This window comes from Lagopus leucura, unplaced genomic scaffold, assembly GCF_019238085.1.
Source record: "Lagopus leucura isolate 7727_CA_CO unplaced genomic scaffold, USGS_WTPT01 Super-Scaffold_100004, whole genome shotgun sequence".
Taxonomy (NCBI): Eukaryota; Metazoa; Chordata; class Aves; order Galliformes; family Phasianidae; genus Lagopus; species Lagopus leucura.
In genome coordinates, this window is record NW_024962264.1 from 60,243,824 (window position 1) to 60,261,533 (window position 17,710).

General features: G+C 38.5%; 2 protein-coding genes across 2 annotated transcripts in view; one reads left to right on the forward strand and one right to left on the reverse strand.

Annotated features, from left to right (window-relative positions):
* ACOX3 (acyl-CoA oxidase 3, pristanoyl) overlaps positions 1 to 1,511 on the reverse strand; it is a 34,518-nt gene extending 33,007 nt beyond the window's left edge. Inside the window, exon 1 of the mRNA XM_042870909.1 lies at positions 1,448 to 1,511. The gene's annotated coding sequence lies outside the window, so the exon portion shown is untranslated. The remainder of the gene's footprint in view (positions 1 to 1,447) is intronic.
* A 9-nt stretch (positions 1,512 to 1,520) lies between these two features.
* TRMT44 (tRNA methyltransferase 44 homolog) lies at positions 1,521 to 15,406 on the forward strand. The gene is made up of 11 exons (XM_042870910.1): positions 1,521 to 1,890; positions 3,089 to 3,206; positions 3,484 to 3,703; positions 4,736 to 4,804; positions 6,381 to 6,488; positions 7,627 to 7,698; positions 11,475 to 11,581; positions 12,135 to 12,318; positions 12,832 to 13,216; positions 14,421 to 14,537; positions 14,975 to 15,406. Exons 1-11 carry the CDS (start codon positions 1,521 to 1,523, stop codon positions 15,205 to 15,207), a joined length of 1,983 nt encoding a protein of 660 aa, XP_042726844.1. The 3' UTR covers positions 15,208 to 15,406.
* The last annotated feature ends 2,304 nt before the right edge of the window (positions 15,407 to 17,710 follow it).

The window sequence follows — 17,710 nt, forward strand, 5'->3', positions numbered from 1 at the left end:
TTGCAAGTTCCCTTCAGTTACTGGAAGGCAGGAAAGAGCCTTCTTCCATCAGAAGAGGGGTGGCCAGCAGGGACAGGGAGGTGATTGTTCCCCTCTACTCTGCTCTTCTGAGGCCCCATCTAGAATACTGCATCCAGGTCTGGAGCCCCCAGTACAGAAAAGATGGGGAGCTGTTGGAGAGGGTCCACAGGGAGGCAATGAAGATGATCAGGGGACTGGAGCACCTCCCCTATGAAGACAAGCCGAGGGAGCTGGGCTTGTTCAGCCTGGAGAAAAGAAGGCCACAGGGTGACCTCATTGCAGCCTTTCAGTATCTAAAGGGAGCCTACAAACAGGAGGGGAATCAACTCTTTCAAAGGGTTGATAACTGTAGGACAAGGGGAAATGGTTTTCAGTTGAGGGGGGGGAGATTTGTGTTGGATGTCAGGGGGAAATTCTTTACAGAGAGAGTGGTGAGGTGCTGGAACAGGCTGAGCAGAGAGGTCCTCCCGTCCCTGGAGGTGTTCAAGGCCAGATAGGATGGGGCCCTGGGCAGCCTGGTCTAGCATTAAATGGGGAGATTCATGATCCTTGAGGTCCCTTCCAATCCTGGCCATTCTGTGATTCTGTGAAAGAGCCCTCCCCTGGAGCCTTCTTTCCTCCAAACTAAACAAGCCCAAATTCCTCAGAAGAGAGTTGCTCCAGCCCTCTGATCATCTTTGTGCACCTCCTCTGCACTCACTCCAACAGCTTGATATCTTTATTGTGCTGGGGACCCCAGGCCTGGACGCAGTACTCCAGATAGGCCTCACAAAAACAAAGTAGAGGGAAAATCTCTCTGCCCTGCTGGACACTCCCTTTTTGATTCAGCCCAGTATATCACTGGCCTTCCAGGCTGCAAGAGCACACTGCTGGCTCACGCCCAGCTTTTTACTCACCAGAACCCCTAAATCATTCCCTGCAGGGCTGCTCTCAATGACTGCTCCTTCCATTCTGTACTTGTATTTGGGATTGCCCAGACCCAGGTGCAAGGAATTGCACTTGGCCTTGTTGAATCTCACTAGGTTCACACGGGACCACTCTTTAAGCCTGTCCAGGTCCCTCTGGATGGCCTCCCTTCCTTCTATGGTGTCAACCGCACCACTCAGCTGCACCACTCAACTCACCACCATCAGCAAACATGCTGCGGGAACGTTCAATTGCGTCATCCACGTCACTGTTAAAGATGTTAAACAGCACCGGTGCCAAGATGGACCGCTGGGAGACACTGCTCGGCCTCCACCTACACACAGAGCCACTGACCACGACTCTCTGGCTGCGACCACCCAACCAAACCCTTTCCCCACCTAATAGTATCTCCCGCATCTCTCCAATTAAGAGATGAGGTTTGGCAGAGCCACGCTAAACACCTCGCACAAGTCCAGCCGACTGGCAGCTAATTACAAGAGCGCACTCACACGCCGTTTACCTCCGCTCGTCGCCGTCTCCGCCTCGGGAAGTGACGGCAGCAGCCTGCGACGCTCCGCCTCCTCCTGCCGGCCATGGTGCTGCTGGGCACAGCGGCAGTGCGGGGCGGCGGGGCGGTGTTGCCCCGCGGCTTCTGGGCGGCGGTGCGCGTGTGGCTGGAGAAGCCGCAGGTGGCCAACAGGCGGCTGTGCGGCGCCGCCATCGAGGCGGAGGGCGTGGTGTTTTTCTTGGAGGATGGAGATACGTCTCCCCATCTCCGGAGCGGCGAGGAGCCGGTGGGGGCTGTGGAGCTGGGCCGGCTCTGGAGGGAGCTGCGCGGGGAGCTGTTGCCTTTCCTTGCGGCCGGGCCAGGTCGGGAGCTGCGTGCTGTGCTGAGGGTTCTGCTGCCCCGGGCGCGGCCCGCGGGGCTTCTCGCCCTGCCGGTGAAGGAGCTGGTGGTGCAAGGTGACTCGTTCAGTCGTTTCTGTTCTGTGGTTGGGGCCGCACCGGCACTGAGTGGCGATAGGACAAGGAGAAATGGCTGCAAACTGAAGCGTTGGAAGTCTGGACTTTTGGAATCCGTGGGTGTTTTGGTTACTGTACCCACCTAGTATTCTAATTTTGGAGATTTGCAGTTTTTAGAGTGCTTTGATGATAGCAGGCAGTTTTCAGAATAGGAAACATTATTCTAAAGAAATCCCCTTGGATAAGCAGAAGCTAAAAGCACTGCTGTAACTAGCGTGTAAAGTAATAATGAATGCATTTTGTATGCTGTGCGGCACAGCATAACTTCCATTAGAGTTATCTCTAGGAACAAAATAGAGAATAAATTAAGATAAATTAAGCATTGAGATGTAGCGTGTGATGCCATTTGTGTTTTGCTGCCATCTCCTTTTTTTTTATTGGTTGTTTCAAAAGACATTCTGTTCTTCCTTGTGGAGGAGTTAATTGTATAGGTCATGTTAGAAAATGAAATGCAACAGAAGTTCCAGAATAGCTTCTTGAAATATGGTAGAGACACTGAGGGGCATGGCCATCTGTTAGTCTGCTTATCTCAGCACTTCCTAAGCCTGTAAGTTTTGAAACTCTGTCCTTGGGCAAAAGCACTTTATTCCACAGGTGAGAGATACCATTAAAATCAGTAGTGTGAACATAACTTTAAATGTTACATAACTTAACTTTACCTAAAAGCAGACCTTCTCAGGCAGTCCCAAACAAAATAATTGCTGATAGTATTACTGATTACTTGATAACATTGCTCTGATAGTTTGCCTAATGTTAGAGTGATACATACAATCATATAATCATAGAATGGCTTGGGCTGGAAAAGACCTCAGGAATCATCAAGCTCCAACCCCCTGCTGCAGGCAGGGCCACCAACTTCCACATTTAATACTAGACCAGGCTGCCCAGGGCCCCATCCAACCCAGCCATGAACACTTTGAGGAACAGAGCATCCTCAGCCTCTGTAGGAGGTTGCACTTCTGTTAATTTGAAGTGTGCATCCCAGAACTCCAGATTTACTGTGGTAGGAGAAAGCAGCAGTAAAGCGTTGTCCTCAATAGTTTGCAATTAATATAGCAAGGAAATGAATTTATTTTTTGTGCTGAACATTGTAGCTAGTACCATGGAATAATATATCGCTATTTACGTATATTTTCAGATGTTTGCAATGGAACTGCAACCTTTCTGCCTTTGGAGGAAAACAGCGAAGGAAAATACCAAATTAAAAAGTGCAATATATATCAAATTCAATTTACACACATAAGAGATGAGGAATGGTAAGTGCTGCAAGTGAGAGAGAAAGGAAATCCTGAATTATTGCAAGGATCACATCGTATTTTAATATTGATGTCTAGGGTATTTGGTTTTCATAATTTGTGTAATTAATAAATGACTAGTGGTGTGATCTGAGTGCATGGTATGCTATTAAACACAAAATACTAAAATCAACGTAGAAGAAATATTTTTCAGTTTTATTATTATCTTTTTACATTTGAGGTAGTGGGATGTATAAGTACACTCCACTTCATTAAAGTTTTTATTTTATTTTTTAAGGTCTGTGTCTATTATAGCTCCATCGTCAAAAGATTGGTTTTCAGATGGGATAACATACCCCAAACTATCATGGCTTGGAGATGTACTTTTGTCCAAACTGGCTAAGTGGTCTGTGGAGCAAAAATGCAGTGAGTTCAGAAGTACGCTGTCACTCATTCCTGTAGCAAAATACAGCAAGGTTTATCAAGACCTTAAAGAAAAATACAAGGAAATGGTAAAGGTAAGTTAGGTGACAAATGTGGTGACCACATTCTTTCTTGTCACTGCTTTTTATTGTTGTTTCTTGTCTTATGAAACTGTGTCTGTCGCTATTTGTTTTAAAGTAATTTACTTGAATTGTATGCAGTATAGTTTGTTGCGTTGTTTTTTCATCTTTTACTGTGTACGTAAAGGAAAAAATAATAATTTTCATAGTATTTGGAAGAACTAAACTGGAAATGCAGAATTCTGAGCCAAATTTGGGCTGAATATCATGTGGAGTCAGACATTTACCATAATGCTTGCCTTCATGTAAGGAGTTAGCAGCAGATCAGTGGATGGAAATACTAAATGATTTTCACAATTAAGCATAAATATGGTATGTCCTTCAAAGCCTCAAAGGGTCAGGAAGCACCAATAGTAGTAAGTAGGCTAAACATTTAGTACTCTATATAAGGTAGGTGCATTGATATATATGTCTGAGTCAGAGGAGCAGTGTTTTTAGTTTTTTATCTTGGAAACACCGAAAAATGATGATGACAATCTTAAATATTATGTGGCATAATTTGGTAGAGACAAAAGTCTAGCTATAAATGAAGAAATTAGTAAGTGATCTTGTAAAACGTCAAGAACAGAATGAACTGTTCTGTTGTGCCAGGGTAATTCTATGCCCCACATGTTTTGAAAATAAATTTATGAATACTAATTTTATTTATGTGTTTAATAGGAACAATGTTAGTATTTTTGCTGTCAGAATTAGAATAAGCAAAATGATGTGTACTCTAATGAACAGATACAGCAGTTTACTTGAGAGCCTTAAAATTCTTGGAAACTTTACTGGTTGAACAATAGCAGACTTTTCTTTATGCAGTCGTTTTCTGTGAATCACAAAATCTTGCAGTTTGTATTTGTTTTCTGTCTATATTTTAATCAGGTTAAAATGCAAAACTTGTCAAGTGCAGAATCCCGTTAAAGAGCTTTGGATATGCATCTTCTTTAACTGAGCACTTCTTGAAGTATTTAAAGTGATTTTATTTTTACTTTTCCTCTGAAGGTATGGCCTGAAGTGACGGATCCTGAGAAGTTTGTTTATGAAGATGTTGCCATTGCCACTTATTTGCTGGTAAGGAGCTGTTTTGCTCAATAATCACAGAATCACGGGATGGTTTGGGTTGGAAATGAGCTTGAAGACCATCTGGTCCCAACCCAGTTCCATAGGCAGGGACACCTCCTGCTTGACCGGGTTACTCAAAGCGTCATCCAGCCTGACCTGGGGATGGGGCATCTACAGCTTCTCTGGACAACCTGTTCCAGTGCCTCACCACTCTCACTGTAAATAACTTTTTCCAGTTACCTAATCTAAATTTACCCTATTTTAGTTTAAAGCTGTTATCCCTTGTCCTATCACTGCCCTTCCTGGTAAAGATTCCCTCCCCATCTTTCCTGTAAATCCCTTTAAGTACTGGAAAGCTCTATAAGGCCTCCCCGGAGTCTTCCCTGGAGTAAAGAACATCAGTTCTCCTGGCCTGTTTCATCTAATATTTACAAGCTTGTGTCTTCTAACAGAAGAAGCTTTCTGAAGAAAATCAGTATTTTCATTTTATAGTTGTTGCAGTTTTTCGATTGACCTGAAGGTATAAAAAGAAAAAGGAGGAGGTGTGATAAAAGGGTGTGAGTGTGTGCTTGTGGTTGTTTGTTTTTGGTATTTTTGCTTTTGTTCTGATTTAAGCATACAGCCTGGAGTGCAAAAGTGCAATGATTGTTACATTTAAAAATATAAACACAACCTGATGATCTTATGGTGTTTCTGCAACTTTTTCCCCTAGCTAAACTGGCATATTAATAAGCAGCAATGTACCAAATATTTATTTCCTTAGGTAAATATTCTTGACAATTTTTGTTACTCATAGGGAAAATAAAAGGGAAGTGTTAAGAAGCTACACATTCATGATTGAAGGGGAAAAAGTTTTTGACAGACACAGCAGGGATCTACTCCAGGTCTTGCAGGCAGACGTGCAGTTATTAAGATAACGAGTTCAAAATAGCATTATTATATGGGAGTAAGTTCCTATTTACAGAGCAGGGACCAGGACTGGGCTGAAAGCTCTGGGATTCAGAATTTGTGGCAGCTGACTCTTGCAAAGTAAATGAAAAATTCTTACCAAGTTGGTGGGAAATTGCACGTACCAATTTATAGCCAGTTCATTATAAAAAGAATTTGGGTTTTGATTTTCAGCATTGTCATCAGTTCTTTCTTTTATACAGTGGATATAAGCTCTTCCGTAGTATTACTTGCGGATACAGTGTTGGAAGTTTGCTAGCTACTCCCCCTTTCTTCCCAATGTCAATCTCTTGGGCCATTTGTTTTATCACCTTATTTTATCTCTGTGTTCTTTGATCAGTTTCTTCTTCCAGATGCTCAGCAGTGAGTGAAGGTTGCTTAGCACTTTAAAAAAAAAAAAAAAAAAAAAAAAGCTTGATACTCTAAAATATGATCTCCTTCTCTCCATAAGCAGTTCTAGAGTTTGTGTTGTTTTTTTTTTTTTCTTTTCTTTCTTCCTCAAGTTGCTTTCTCTGCAAGTACAGCAACTGTGTTCTGTCACATCTCCTTTGTCTCCCAGCATTTTCCATTCATTGTCTGCTTTTTGCTAGGGAAATGTGAGAGTGTAAGTCAAAAAAGCTTTCTTTTCTTGTCTTAGGTTCTCTGGGAAGAAGAGAGAAAGGAAAAAGGATTTGCCAAGAAACAGTCATTTGTAGATCTGGGATGTGGAAATGGTCTACTGGTGCATATTCTTAGCAATGAAGGGGTAAATAGAGTGCATTTTACAATAATGAAAAAATATAATTCAATATTCTTGTTTTGCTTTTCTTTAATCTGGCATGCAAGTAGCCAAAATTCAGTTAATTCTTGTTATTAGAACAAGGCTTTGTTACTCTCTAGTTACCAAGAAAAAGTCTTAGCAAAGCTTTAGAAACTTTAGATTAATCAGCTGTTTTTATTAGTGCAGTGGGTTGTCCTGAAAGCTATTTATCTTTCTGAGGCAAGAAAAAATGAAGGAAATTGGAGGAAAAGGAAAAGTAGCAGTATAATTCAATCATGTTGTAAACTTATCAGAAAGAGATGGGTAGTTTTAAAGTAGAGATTCTCTTTTGCATTATCTTTTAGAGCAGATTTTTTAAATGAATTTTATCAAAACTGAAGTCTACTCATTAAAGCCTGAAAATGTTTTTGTACGTAAAATGCAGCTCAGAGATTTCTGATATTGAAAGGTCTAATCAATGAGCTTTGTTTCTGGTAGTGTTGCTTTTTTGGCAGCAGCAAAATTCTGATTCTTGAAGTTCATGTTTTGAAACAAAAGCAGCAAAGAAGCTCTCTGCGATTCAACAGAACTCAGTGACTCAGTTGACTAAATTTCATTTAGAACTTCTGGGAAAACCTAGTAAAATTGCAGAGGAAGTGTTCATTAAACAAACTTTTATGTTCTTGTGTGACCAGAAAAATTTGGTCTAATACTGGATACTGGATTTCCCTGTGGATGTTTCTTTTTTTCTACCTCATTGACAAATACATTACTGTCTATCAAAAATTATGTCTGAAAATTTCATGAGACCCATTAGTATTTAATTTGCAGTAAATATTACTACTACACAGGATTCTGAACTTCAAATACAGTTACTTAAGGGATTTTTTTGTTTATAACTTAATTTCCAGTTATTCCTTTTCATATCAGCTTGTGCAAGAGAAAGTGTATTTAGACTCCAATAAATCAGTGGTTCAGATGGTTGTTTTTCCAGCAAGGACTGTGTGGACTAGTGACTTTTGCCTGAAATGAAGCTGTATTTTGTTGTGTGACTGAAGAAGTCAGTGTTAACATGTAGATTTGTTTGAGAATTTCTACTAAAAATGGTGCTTAAAAATGATACTTTGTTGGTCAAATATTTCAGCACTTAGGTCGAGGAATTGACGTGAGGAGAAGAAAAATATGGGACATGTATGGACCAGAAACTCATTTAGAGGTATTATACAAATGTATGTAACTTTATTCGTTTGTTCATTGCTTCAGAATGTGTTGATAAAAAAAATATAATTAAACACAGTGGATTGTAGACAATTGTCTAAAGCATTATATGACTTTGGTATAGTGCCACCCATACGTTCTAGAGGTAGCTATAAGGGAGTATTAATAGAGCAATGCTGTATCATGTTATTGCATATTTGCAGTTTGCTTATTTGCAGCTTAAAAGAGTGATTTCCTATTATTTGTGCAAACATTAACACTAGGAGACAGTCCTTGATTTTACTGGAAGTACAATTGCAGACAGCTTTGTTTGCAATGCTGTACTTGATAAAATATGTTAATATCCAAAGTTGTGGATTAATAGCAGAATCACTCGGAGTGTAACTCTGATCTTGTACTGCACTGTGCTGTTTGGAACAAAAGTGCTGAACCTCAAAAGAGGCTCAACAGAAAAGAAGAGATATGGATCTTTTAGAGCACGTCTAGAGAGAGACTGCAAAAACGATCGGTGGTTTGGAACACCTTCCCTAGGAGGACAGGCTGAGAAAGCTGGGGCTATTCTGCCTGACAAGAGAATGCTCTGGGAAAATCTGAGAGCAGACTTCTGGTGTGTAAAGGGAGGCTATAAGAAAAAGGGGACAGGCTCTTTAGCGGAGTCTATTGCGACAGGACAAGAAGAAATAGTTTCAACTGGACTTAGGTTGGATATTGTAAAAAAAAAAAAAACTTTCTCCTTATAAGGATGGTAAGGCATTGGCACAGGTTGCCTGGAGAGGTAGTGGATGTGCTGTCCTTGAAGACATTCAAGGTCAAGCTGGACAGGGCTCTGAGCACCCAGTAGTGCTGTAGGTGTCCCTGTTCATTGCAGGGGAGTTGGACTAGATGACCTTTAAAGGTTTCTTCCAACTCATGATTCTGTGACTATCTTCTGTACTGGCCTTGTGGTAATTCATTGCAATCACGATCTTCAAAAAACTGGAAAGTAAAATCAGTTTGAAAGAGGGATTGTATTTGAAGTTCCTCATCCTTTTTTTTTTTTTTATGAGGACAGGAACAATTTGAGCACAGCATCACTTGTTTGAGCTCTGTCTGATTTTGGTTTAATTCTTGTTAATGTGGTGAACAGTTGTCCTTTGGAAATGAGATGTTCCTAGCTTCTTGTTCTCTGAATTTCCAGAGTTTCTCATCTAATTCTGTCAAAGATTGTGAGCTTCCTATATAAAAATACAACCTGTAGCTATTCTCTAGTAGTTTTGCTTAAAAGTTCATTCAACAAGTTTTCAAATTCTGACAACTTAGTTCAGATCAACAGAAGGAGCAGCGGCTTTCTTGCTTTGGAAGTGGAACTGTCACATTCATTTCGTTGGAGTCTTCTCTTTGTCACTGTCATTTTAGGTATAGGTTACCAAAACTGCCAGATTCCTTTCTTACAGTCTACAATTAGATCTTACAAACAGCTTCAAGAAGCAAGCCAAAACATGGAGCTGTAGTGCTCCTTCATTCCTTTTATGCTATATTAAGTTACTTTTGATCGTACTGAACAGTGTCTTCTCTTTTTCTTTGTTTTATATATACTTTTTCTGCCCCTTTTTTTGAATTGTGGAAATCTTTGAATTTTGTACACTCATTTTATATTAGGATTTGACTATTTACAATTTCTCAGATTTCCTGGCACATGAAAAACTCTTGAGCAACAGTTATCGCTCTGCAGCATGAAGAGGGTGGGTCTTATTTGTCTTGTGTAAGGGAGAAAAATGGAATTTGTACAGAACACTTTAAAAAGCCATATAGAAACAAAAATATTCAGAATGTAGATGGAAGAAACTACTAACTTATGTGGGAGGGAGTGGCCTAATAAGCAGGAATGATGATTTTGTATTGCTTCTCCAGCCACAGTACCCACAGAAGGAGAAAGAACCTGCTCACAGACTTTTACCATCAGAAGTTGATATTGTTTTGATTTTAATTTAAAACACGAGTTGCAGAATAGATCATAGAATCATAGAATGGCCTGAGTTGAAAAGGACCACAATGATCATCCAGTTTCAACCCCCCTGCTATGTGCAGGGTCACCAACCACCAAACCAGGCTGCCCAGAGCCACATCCAGCCTGGTCATGAATGCCTCCAGGGATGGGGCATCCACAACCTCCTTGGGCAACCTGTTCCAGTGCGTCACCACCCTCTGTGTGAAAAAGTTCCTCCTAATGTCTAACCTAAACCTCCTCTGTCCTCAGTATAAAACCATTCCCCCTTGTCCTATCACTATCCACTCTCATAAACAGCTGGTCCCCCTTCTGTTTATATGCTTCCTTCAAGTACTGGAAGGCCACAATGAGGTCTCCCTTCTCTTCTCCAAGCTAAACTAGCCCAGTTCCTTCAACCTTTCTTCATAGGAAAGATGCTCCAGCCCTCAGGTATTGCCATCCCTGGCAATCAGTGCCAATACTAACAATATAAAGGAACGTAACAAGTGTCACTCTGTATTGCCAAATTTCTGTGAGATATGTTGAATATAAATTTAATTATGGGTCACTGTCAAAATGCAGAGTACAACATTGATGCTATGTCTAAATCGAATATTCAAAACTGAAACATAATGTAGGAGTGACTTGTCAAACAAGTGTTTATCATGCTTAGTCAAACACTTGTTTTAATGTGTACCAATTTGCTGGAAAGAAATGTGTTATGTATATTATCTGGACGTCTATATGCATAAATAAAAAATGATAGAGTTGGTGCTTAATGTATACAACAATGCACCATTTTGATACTTAACAACACCCAAACCAGTGCTTTCTGATGAGTAGAATAAGAATGGAATAGAAATTGACTGATACTTCTGCAATTCCCTGTTAACTTTTTTGAATTCCTGTGAGTGACTAAGATGCTAAAGGCTAAAGCTAAGATGCTAAAGGCACTTCGGAGCTTCTCAAATTTGAACTGAGGGACTTGTCCTGTGTTTGGTGAGTTTTGTGGTTGTGAGGATTTTTTTGTTTTTAAATTTTAAAGAATAGCAGAATAGGGTATTTTTTGATACTAGCAGCTATTCTTTGTGTCAATAATTTGGTGTCAAGAGGTGGTGTCTCCTTGGTTCTATACACTGAATTCTCACAAGTAGAATGCTACTGTAAAGGTCACCAGTGAAACTTTCTTTCCTAACATATTGATTCCTATATTTGCTCCTGATATCATATGTATCATAAGGCAGTTCTAACACAGCGTGGACAAGAATGCACTGGCAACATATACACAAGAGGTGTTAGGCTGGATTAGTTCTATTATTCATGAAGCGTGGTATTCTGTGTAGTGAGATTTAATTTAGGAAATGCCTTTGAAATAGGAGAAGATAGTAGGGAAGCTATGATTAATTAATGACCTAGGTCTGTAAGACATAGCAAAGGGAGTAGGACTCTGAAAATACATGTAGCAGAAATGAATGTGACAAGTAGCAAGAAATCATAAGTGATGCTTATTTGCCTACATATATTTAAGATGCTAGTTTTCTTCATCAGACTTATTATTCTGCTCTTTGACTAGTATTTTGTGGATTATTGTTGCCAGATCCATCTTTTGTAGCTCTAAAAAATTAGTGGCTGGCAAAAGTACAAATTGTAGAAAATACTGTTCTCTTCTGTGGTTCTCATTCCACCTGTGTTTTTCTGCTTTTAGGATTTTACATGGTTGCTTAGTGCTTTATTAACAAATAGAATTAAACTTTTAATAAATTTCTGGTTGTTTTTTTTTTTTTTTTTTTTTTTTTAAAAAAAAAAAGGAATCTTCTATCGTGCCAGGTGACAGTCATCTCTTTCCAGATACTGACTGGCTGATAGGAAACCATTCAGATGAATTAACACCATGGATACCTGTAATTGCTGCCAGGTATTTGGTGGTCCTGGGGGAGCAGGAGGGGTGGAATTTAATAGAAATATTATTTGCTGTGCATGCTTGGTGAAGACTGCTTCTTTTGTAACCCCACGAGTTGTTCTTGCAAGATTTGCTTCTTATGATGGCAATTGATTGTTTTTTACAAAATGTTTCTGTTTTCCTGTGGAGAAACATGGAAGTTGTATTTATTTTATCATAGAATTCAATGTAGCATACTGCTTTCAAATTTCAAAATGAATTTTGTATTTATTTCTTAGATGTGAAGTTTGTTTAAAAATAAATTAATTGCTGTTGATCCCGCATTTCCTTGTTCTGCTATAGTAGTTTGATGCCTAGAGATTTATTCCTGCAAAGTTGGCACAGTAACTTACTATAGCAAATAACTTACCAATAAATATCCTGAAGTAGTGTCACGTAAATATAATTTCTTGAAGCTCTGTCACTTCATAAAACTTTACATCGATGCTTTTATCTGATAGGCTATTTCTTAAATTTGTGTGTTCTTGAAAATAACTTTCCATTTAGCAGTTCACTGTCCTTCTTGTAGGTCTTCCTATTTGTGTAGGTACTTTGTGCTGCCATGTTGCTTCTTTGATTTCCATGGAAAATACAGCCGAAGACAAAGCAAGAAGACTCAGTACAGAGAATATCTTGATTTTGTTGCTGAAGTGGGACGTGTCTGTGGTTTTCATGTGGAAGAAGATTGCCTTAGAATTCCATCAACAAAAAGGGTAATTTTGGACTGACAGGTTACAATCTGAAATACAAGAGAGAATGAAATGGTTTATGGTTATTTACTATATACTTCTCTGAAGGATGGAAAACTCTTCCACTTTCTGCTTTAATTTTTCCATCTGCCGATATTGGTTACTTGCACTTAGCTTTGTAGGTTTTCTTATCAAGAATTTCAAAGTGAAAAGCAGAAAGAGGTGTTCAGCTTTATTTTTTTTTTAATAATCTGTCAGATCATTTAAATGTTTGGGGCTGTGCTTGTATGGCAAAATGTATTATGGCTTGGCTACTGGGTTTCTTCTGTGTCACCAGTATTTAAAAGCTAAAACTAAATAAATAATTAAAAAAAACCCTCAGATGTTAATGAGCATAGAGTTCCAATGGATATCTGGCAGTTAGGTGTAGAAGCCTGTATAACATATGTTGGTTGTTGACTGAATACTCTGATGTAGGAATTAGACTGTATAAATGCTGCAGTATAAATAGAGATGTGTTTGTTTCTGCTAAGATAGGTGTGCCTTATTGGAAAAAACAGGATCTATCCACTTAAAGAACATTCTTTGATGGGTGAGAAGATAAAGCAGTTTATTTGTAATCGTCAGACCTGTGCTGTGGTTGCACGTGACAAAGAAGATGGGTTTAATCATAACGATCACTCTGTGTGCAGAGGAGCAAGCTCAGAACTCCCTGAAAATGTGATGGAGACTGCTAGTGGAATTTGGATGCCTGGATTTCAACCCAGAGAAAAAATAGAACAAACCAGAAATTGTGCTGCCCTCCCTCGGGATTTTGTAGATGGTGTTGTTCTGAATGTGGCAAACTTGCTGTTAAATGCTGTCCCTGCAGGATCATGTTCTAATACGCGTGGTAGAAATAACAATACCTGGAATCAAGGAGGTGAGATAGTCTTTCTAGCATTGCTCCATTGCCTGTTGCTTCTGCTGGTGGGGGATGTATTTTCTGATGAATTTATGGTTGTAAATTTGGCAAGTGAGATAGACTTTAGGAAATACTGTGAGCAGTGTGTAGGAACAGTTAGGCTACAACCTGAGCCAATGATTACCTCTTGAAAGAATGTAGCCAGCCTTTGAAAGCATAGGTAGAAGCAATTCACCTGTGTGACTGGAAGGACCCAGGGTCCACCCTCCTTAACCTCATTTAAGGGCTGGCAGCTACAGGGGAAGCATCTCTGCTTGGAGATCACCTCCTTTGGAACACTCAGTGAGCACTGATCCTCAGAAAGGATAAGCTGTCCCTCCTGTATTACCGGATTGTAACTGCTGCCTCTCTTGGGTGATCCAGAACTGTTTGAAAGGAACTATATATCTACTACTTCCTATCCTTACAACAGTATTGTAGCAAAGTTTTTGTTTTTGTTTTTTTGTGGTGTTTTATTGCACCCTGGAGCGCAAATAAGGTGCGTAAGTGTATTCTGAAACTTCTTTTGTTTTTCTTTTACTCAATACTTACATACTAGGACAGAATCACTTTAAAAAAAAAAAAAAAAAGAAAGAAAACAAACAACAAAGCTGTTCAGAAACATAACTTTGCATCTAGATGGAAAGGATTTGAAATATATTTTTGGATAATAACTTGGTATAATTCTCTAAGAAGTGTTTTGATGTGCCATTTTTTTTTACAACAAAATGAGCAGTTTTTAGTTGTCTTAGCCTTAGAATGAAAAGAAGTTGCTGTTTATTTTATAAGCAGTCAGTAAGTTCCGTTTTCCTGCATCCATTTCATTATTTACTTGCTGTATTTTGTTATATATTGTTATTATAGAAAAGAGTCCTTTTCTTTTTATTATGTTCATATAAAAAGAGTGCTTGGCACAGTGAAGATTGTATGTTACTGAAGAGGGGAAAAAAGAAGGGAGGACACAAATTCTGACTTGAGCACTGTTGAATGAAAACTGCCATTTTACAGACTACATACATAGAAAACATACATTTTATATTTGTGAGGTTGAAAGCACAGAGTTGCTGCAGTACTTACAGGTAATTCTTAGGTTCTGTTTCATAAGCAATAATTTATGCAGAAGTTAGGGCTTACTAGGAATTTAGTTACATACATTTTTATAGCTACACCACATCTATTGCAGAAAGCCTTTCCTTGAAAGAAGTAGCAGAACATTTAAATAAGGAGACTTTAAAGAGACTGAAAAGTGAATATGGAGGCCTGCAAACACTGCTCAAGAACAATCATCAAGTATTTGAAGGTAAGGAATAAGCAGGCCTTTTTTTTGTTTGTCTTGGCTTTTTTCAATCATCAGTTCTACTCCTCCTATCCAATTAAACTTGACTGAAAAGTCTAAATTTCAGTCTAGATTCTGAGCATTTTAGTATAAATTATTTTAACGGATTTTGGTAAACAAAAACCCAACCTCTATAAGCACCCTCTATGAAGATGCTAAAAAGATGCCTCAGCATGATAGTAAAAACATCTCACAGAGAAATAAATTATTTTTCTTTAGATTATTACTTCAGTTTCTTATGTATTACTTTCTTTTTCTATATAAATGGTACATTTAGTTTTGTCTGAGTGATCCATTTGTTGAAAACATGTTATTGGCTGACTGTCACTATGAATTTTTTCCAGTACAATTCCCATGGCTGTATATTAACAGCTGAATTTGTGTTTGTTTTTTAATCTTAGTGCTAGATGGGAGAGTTCATATTCGTGACTGGAGGAAAGAGAAGCCATCAAGGAAAACTAAGCCTGAAGTAAAACGATGCCTTTCAGCTGAAGCATTTAAAACACGTCTCTGTTGGTTTTTCATTCATCATCCTGACGGTTGTTCTTTGCCTTCTGAATCTTGTCCATATGCTCATGGGACTGAGGAGCTAAGACAGTCTGAGACTATTAAAAAGAAAAAACAAATACAATGATAAAATGCTGCCACTTATGTTGAAGCTTGTGTACAGGAGTGTATTTGACTGACTTTGGGACTGATTAGTGCATGAGAACCTGCAAAATTTGGAGGTTTCTCTTCTTGTTCCAATCTATTTTATTCTTCTAGTTAGTTTGCAAGTTCTCCTATATTTTAGTTTCTGTAACATTTATATGAAAAGATTATAGTAAAATGTCTATACTTCTGGATTTTGTTTGTTTTTCTTTAAAAAAAAACATACCATTCCTTCTTTCTCTCATGCTGATTCAAAATGATTATTGATTTGATGAAAAGCTTTCTGAGAAATTGTGAAGGTTAGAACTGGGAACTGATTACAGGACAAATCTAAGGTTGAGTGGGTAATGCATCTGAGAATTCTGTAAGAACACAAGGAATCTGAAAAAAGAAGGAAACAATTGAAGCCCAAGCAGAGGAGCAGTGAAAGATGAAACTGGAAAAGTTTTCAGAACAGTTTCAAAGCCACTTTGTTTACTTTCTTGCCTTTCAGATAGCAGATTGCAAAGAACTCTCAGAAGTGTTGTGTTCCCCTCCTCTCCTTTTATATTTCTCTTCTGATCTTGGAAAAAGATAACTAACCTAACAATTGCAGTAGGTCATGTGTTACATTATCTACTGTGCTGTGTGTGCACTGCTCCTTTACCTTCCTCTAACAGGGGCAGTTTTTGAGCCTTTCCGAAAGGCTCTGCAATGGTGTATAGGACATCTTGACTATAACACTAATTGTTACTTTGTTACACACATTACAGGGTATAAACATTTTAAAAGAGGGAAACTTTATACTTTGAGGGGTATTTGAATGTAGTTACATTGGAATAAGGGGAAGGAGAAAAAGTACAGCTCTCAGGAGCGGGACAGCATAGTAAGGTGATGTGTAGTTACTGTTGTAACAATTTCTGAAAAATGGTTTGCTTAAGAAGGGCATGAGTTAAGGAAAAGACATGGAGTTACGTATATATTACTTGAATGTAATAGAGTGATATTGTGCCTTGGCTTTTGTTTGGCTACTTGCAGAGTAAGAGGAGCTCCTGGAGATGCTTACTTTACTAGTATGTTTGGTGACTCCTCCAGGCAAAGATTTCATTTCCACGTGTAAAAACCAGAAACAGACTTTAAATTATTTTCCAGTTATTGCCATCTTCCCTGATGATTCCTGCTGTGGTACAATGTGTTTGACTAAAAATGTGATTTCCTGAATTAGAATTCACTCATCTGTGCAGACTTTGTCAGATGGATTTGCATTATGTTGGGATTCAGAAGCTGAAAAGGATTGTTTTTATTTCCTTGTTTCCGACAAAGGGAGAAGAAATACACACCTGACTGACTGAAGTTGAAGTTGCCAACACATGCTAATACTCTAGTGTTTTTAAAACTGCATTTTGTTTGTGCAATGCTATGCTAACTAGCATATTAATATATTAGTATAGCACATTATTTCCTTTGAATAGTCTTTGTATTCTAAACTCACCAACATATAGATCTGTCTAAATTCTTGATTGCTGTTCTTAGTTTGACATCACTGCAGGTGGCCAGCTGTCCAACGAATCTGTAATTACAGAGCCTTATTTGTTTGGAGAATTGGTAATAGAATGTTCTTTCTCCTTATTTTGTATAGAAATGTTAGCTTTATGTAAATTTAAATATAAATCTGAAGGTAAGTGCTAAAAGCATAAAAAAGTATTTTATATGATTACTGTATCTTGTTGCTTTCTCTGTGATCCACAGTCTTAGAAGTCATTAACATAATATTCAACTTTGGCGATAAATGAAGGCCAGTAGTGGATAAAAACCCTTAATAAAAACCTACTTACACAAGGGGTTAAGCCTGAAGTCTCAGTCATTGATTTGACGCAGTCATTTTGCTGCCTAGTTTACTGCCATCACTACCCATTAATAAATTTGGCTTTACTTGAAACCTGTCATTGTAGAGGGAAAACAGTTGCTGTTATTGATAGTCACAACACATGTAGGCAGGAGAGTTAGATGACAGATTACAATCATAGAAATGCTGGTAGCTGGAAATGTTATAAATGCAGGTGTGGAAGAGTTACGTTTTCATAAAATCTACAGATAAATATTCGGCATAAGAAAAATCTGAATGGTTCCTCTCTTATACCTCAGTAAAGGACTGAATTTTAGGTTTCCATTTGAAATGTAACAAATTAAAAGAGATTCTTTTTCCTTTTGGAATATCTATATGCATCTTCAGAAGGCTTCTCTGGCACATCTCAAGCCAGTTAATTTTTCTGTGTTTGTATCATTTACATTGTTTGTTTATGAAATTACTGTGTATGCTTTATTATCAATTATTAGGCTTAGATTATTAAAGCCTTAAGCCTTTAGAGGATGTCTGTCAGCTTGTCTAACAACAAATATGGGCCTGAAAGTATGCCAAGTTTTGGGGCTTGTTTATTCAGGTTCAGAGTTTTAAATGATAATGCTTCAGTGATCTTGAGGATGTGATTTTTGTAAGCTGGATTCTA